At 41.4% G+C, this 4,945-nt stretch overlaps 1 protein-coding gene across 1 annotated transcript; it reads right to left on the bottom strand.

Annotated features, from left to right (window-relative positions):
* Positions 1-634: 634 nt before the first annotated feature.
* On the bottom strand, positions 635-3,890 carry LOC134299118 (uncharacterized). Its single transcript, XM_062980851.1, has one exon. It carries the CDS (start codon positions 3,794-3,796, stop codon positions 1,400-1,402), a length of 2,397 nt encoding a protein of 798 aa, XP_062836921.1. The 5' UTR covers positions 3,797-3,890; the 3' UTR covers positions 635-1,399.
* Positions 3,891-4,945: the final 1,055 nt, after the last annotated feature.

Here is a 4,945-nt window from a genome sequence, read left to right as displayed (position 1 = left end):
TGTGTGAAGTATGGGCCTCTAGAACTGCTTCTCTGGGTTGCTGGGAAGCCCTTGGGGCTAGAATGAGAGTTTCCTACTCCTGAAAAATTCAATGGTTTGGAAGGGAGCACCCTCAGAATGACCATCCATTAAACAGCCAGGGTGAGTTACTATGATAATTTGGATTACCCTTGGGTTGGGTGCAGGCCCAAGGGTGGTCTATGGAGGTAGTCTCAGGGTTGACACCTAGCCTTGACTTTCTGCAGGTTGCAGCAGTTAAATAAATAGTTCAAAAACTGGCCCTATATACCATACTTGGTTTGTCTGGTCTCTTTATTTTGTGATGGGGGAACAACTGCTTCACTCAGGGCTCAAATGCACATTCACATTACACAATTATATGCTATTACTAGCTGTGCCCGGCCACGCGTTGCAGTGGCGTTGTCTGGTGGTGTTGGTGAGAACTTGTTGAGGTAGTGGTGGTATTGAATGTCTGTTGTATGGTTGTCTTTATGTTTAGTATGCATTTGGTTGTTTGTGTACTGTGAAAGTGGTGAGGGTAGAGGGGGTCTGAAGAGGAAGAGGCCTGAGGCCTAACTGTGCCTGCCCCCTGGGCTGAGTGGGTTGCTAGGAGACCAAGTGGGCAGAGTTCTAACTGGCAGCAATTGGATAAAAAACAATGATTCCTTTCCCTCTAATTAGGACTTTAAAACCCTCACAGCAACTCAACTTTTAAAAGGGAATATGCTCCAACTGTCATCCTAGCCACGCCCCTTTTTCCTCCAGAGAGAGGTTACGTTGCCATGGCAACCCGCTGAACACAGCTGGCTTCCATGTGAGACCTGTCTTCATCAATACATAACTCCCCTTTTTCCTTTCAATAAACAAATAAAATCATATCAATAATTCCCATTAACTCATAACATCCTTACACCTCCCCCCTAAGAAAGATTATTTTTGCCTTTTCTATGCCTAGAATGGGCAAAAATAATTAATAAACACATATATACATACACAACAGTATTCCTGAAATAAAACACAAAGTTAGATACAATACATAAATCATAAAATACAAACCTTCACTGTTGCATATACACATAACATGTCCATATCTTACCATACAGTTATGACATTGTCACCATTCAACATACAAACCATAAATGGATTGATCATCTTTCCCATTGTTAAGATTCACAACCTCAAATCAAAAGACATTTTAAAAATACATTTTCCATAAATCATATTTGTAACAGTTTAATTTTCATTCAGGGTTATTCCCCAAGTCTTTATTTATACACTGGACTAAACATCTTCCGATACTCAGTACATTTCATAGGGATCTTCTTCATGCCACCTGGCACAGTTCATCGATGTTTCCTTCTGCGGAGCATTCCAGAGGTTAACATGTTGTTGGGGATAATTACACTCGTCCTTCCCAGCAACCCAATGAACTCTCTCTCTCCCAAAATGTCTTTTTGCGAAACTTCCAAGAGTCATTTAAGAAGTCTTGCGATACATATTCCAAGCATTTTTGTAAAATCTTGAAAGTAAATTGCTGATGGTTAAAACTACCAATCCCCATCACGTCAGGGTCTTTACCACTCTCTCCATCGAAAAATAACCTCCGCTTGCTTCTTGGTTTGGCTGACCTGTCATAGTAGCTCTTCTGTCTCTGCTGGGCTACAGCTAGATGTTCTTGTGCGATGTCTCTTGCCACTCTCATTGTTGACTGAAGATCGGTCAAATATTCAGCCACTGGAACTGTATCAGCTTCCCGTCCAAAGAACATATCAGATGAGATGACTTTGGCCCCTGCAAACTTCTGCTGAGCTTCATTGGACTCCACTACTGATATCTTGCTCTCTGTCTCTCTTCTGTTAATGGGTCTGTCACCAATAGGCCGGATGCTGGAGATGGCAATGTCTGCCTCCTCTTCCCCTTTGTCCATTTCCCAAGAGGAGTTGTCTGTCTCCCACTGTGAGCTGAAGGCATCGCCTAATGAAAAAGGATTATCTTTGTACTTTGGTGGTCCAGATGTGAAGCTTCCGATGTCTTCAAAGAGATCTAGCTGGGACCGTGTGGACTTTGTAGTCACTGGCGTTTCTTGTTCTATCACTTGCATCTCAGAGAGGACAGAGTGAGAAATAGAGCTCCTGGACACCAAGCCCATGCCCAGCCTCTCTGCCTGTTGCTCCTTCAGTTTCTCAGCCACCTGCGCTTGCCTTTCAATTTCAGTGAAACTCTGACTATGTATTTCTGACCTTTCTTCTGATTTCAAACTTTTGCTTTCTCTGTAAAGCACACCATCTTTTGTAACAAATTTATTGGGTAGTTCTTCTGCTGAATCTGGTAAACTTTCAGCTTGCTTAAACAAAGGCTTCAGGGATTCATCTTCCTCCTGAGCTTGTTTAATTTCTTGAACTCCCCCTGTTTTACTAACAATTTCAATAATGACGGAACTGGATTCTGGACCCTGTTCAGATTCTGGTTGAATAGGTAAGCACACTGCTTCCTGAATAGGGCTTCTGTTGTAATTTTCCTTCTCCTCACACAACTTTTTCCAGTTCTTAACTTGTCTAGCTAGGTCATTGCCGATTAAACATTCATGAGGGATATCTGAGCTAATTGCAAAGTCCCAGATCCCTTTCCATCCATTGTATTCAATTGGGAGAGATACTACCTCAGCTGGTACAGCTGGTCCCAAACCCTTTAGATTTATCTCAGAGGTGGGCTTTTGATATTTCTGAGGTACCGATTTTGGGTGGATAACACACACCTGGGATCCTGTATCCCTCCAACCTTGTTTTTGTTGGTTCACAATAGTGATAGGCTCAAAATAATCTTCAGAAAAATCATCGGATAAAATAAATAAACATTGTTTCTCCCTAGGGACTGTTTCAGTACTGCTTAGCAACTTAATATCCCTATTAAGAGTATTTTCTTTGGGCTCTTTATTCATAAAGAAGGATGTTTTATCTCTTCTTAAAAGAGGACATTGGTATTTTAGATGATCAGACTTTCCACACTGATAGCACCTTGCTTTTACCTCAGGTTTGGTCTGATTAATTACCTCAGGCCTCCTGTAGGCGGTGTTTTCTACTGCAGGCGTCTTTTTGTATTGTGTGTGTGTTTGATAATTGTAAAATGGCGGTTTATTCTGCCTTCTCTCACTTACTCCCTCATCCTTCCTAAATCCTTCCCTCAGAGTGATTAATTGATCTGTCATGGCAGCTGCTTCATCGGCAGTTGATGGCTTTCTGTCTTGAACTAACCACCGATAATCTGAGGGCACTAATTGAAACAGTTGTTCCAACTTAATTAATTCCCTCAGCTGTTGAAAATTTTCCACTTCTGAGGTTCTGAGCCAACTATCAAATAATTGGGCTTGTTTTGAGGCTACTTCTGAGAAGCTCTGGGCCTTTTCTTTCCTCAGGGATCTGAATTTTAAACGATAAAATTCAGGTGTGAGTTGCAATTTCTGTTGTACCTGTTTTTTAAAGAAGTTATAATCTCGGTGTAACTCTTCAGGTACATCACCATATATTTCTAACAATTTACCACAAATCTGGGGTCTTAAATAAAGCATCCATTTTCCTTCATCAATTTCAAAATCTCTGCAGCACCTCTCAAAAGAAATCAAAAACTTTTCCACATCATCATCTTTATTAAACTTTGGGAATCTCTTCAGAAGTAGATCAGACGCTTCAGTCCTACCATTCCCTTCTTGGTTAATAATGTGTGGTTGAGACAGTGCCAATTTCTCTTTTTCCAATTCCAATCGTTTCAGTTCTATTTCCTTATCCTTCTCTAGCTGCATTCTTTTCAATTCCTTCTCTTGTTCTATTTCCCATCGTTTTTCCTCCCATTCTCTCTCTTTGCTTATCCTCCCTTTCTCTTTCTCTTTGCTTATCCTCCCTTTCTCTTTCTCTTTGCTTATCCTCCAATTCTAATTTTCTCAATTCAATTTTATATTTAAGGGTTTCCCTTGTCTCAGGGGTTTGCTCAGAGTCCGAACTATCTCCTTGGTATTCACTAGCCTCTCCTGCTAATTTCTTTTGTAGTCTAGTAGCCATTTTTCTTAACTTTTACCTCACGATTTCTTCCTATGTGGTCTTAAGGCACTTAGTTTGAGATGTTAAACGTATCCCACCGCTTGGCACCAATTGAAGAGGACTGAGGTGACAGGGATGGAATCCTTTTGATCCCACCGCTGCCCCCAATTGAAGAGAGCCCAATTTCTGGTACTCAACTCAGGCAGGGGAAATCTTTGTCTTTAAATCCCACTGCTGCCTCCAATTCAGGAGATGTGTGCACGTGTGAGAGGGAGGGATGGAGGATGTGTGAATGTATGACAGGGATGATTTAGTGGATAAGGAAGGATAACGGAACTGATTGGGTTTAAATGAGTAAAGATGGTAACTTATATAGGAAAGTACGGTAACTTATATAGATAGGTACGGTAACTGCCACCAACGTGAGGTAACAGGCTTACAGAGAGGCAAGGAGACTTATCTTTATGAACAATAACAAAATTCAAGTTTATTTTTGGTACATAAGCGTATGGTTTCAATCAGTAAACGTTCCGGATCTTAAGTTACAATGTAGTCTTTCTTGAATGGATATTTCTTAAATAACTTCTCTTCAACACAGTATACTAAACTCCCCCGGTCAGCTTATATTCCCAGCCTTTCCCCTGAGTGACCATAAGCTGCCGTCCTTAGCTGATTTCCACAGCTCCTAATCTTTCCAAAACCTAACCGCAACTCTTCTTCTCAAACCCCTAACAGCCACTCCTTTTAAAACCCTCACAGCAACTCAACTTTTAAAAGGGAATATGCTCCAACTGTCATCCTAGCCATGCCCCTTTTTCCTCCAGAGAGAGGTTACGTTGCCATGGCAACCCGCTGAACACAGCTGGCTTCCATGTGAGACCTGTCTTCATCAATACATAACTCCCCTTTTTCCT

This window comes from Anolis carolinensis, chromosome 5, assembly GCF_035594765.1.
Source record: "Anolis carolinensis isolate JA03-04 chromosome 5, rAnoCar3.1.pri, whole genome shotgun sequence".
In the NCBI taxonomy this organism is placed as follows: domain Eukaryota; kingdom Metazoa; phylum Chordata; class Lepidosauria; order Squamata; family Dactyloidae; genus Anolis; species Anolis carolinensis.
This window is presented reverse-complemented; position numbering and strand designations above follow the sequence as displayed.

Excerpts from the sequence above, each read along its gene's own strand:
- LOC134299118 (XM_062980851.1), bottom strand. The coding sequence starts at position 3,796 with ATGCAGCTAGAGAAGGATAAGGAAATAGAACTGAAACGATTGGAATTG.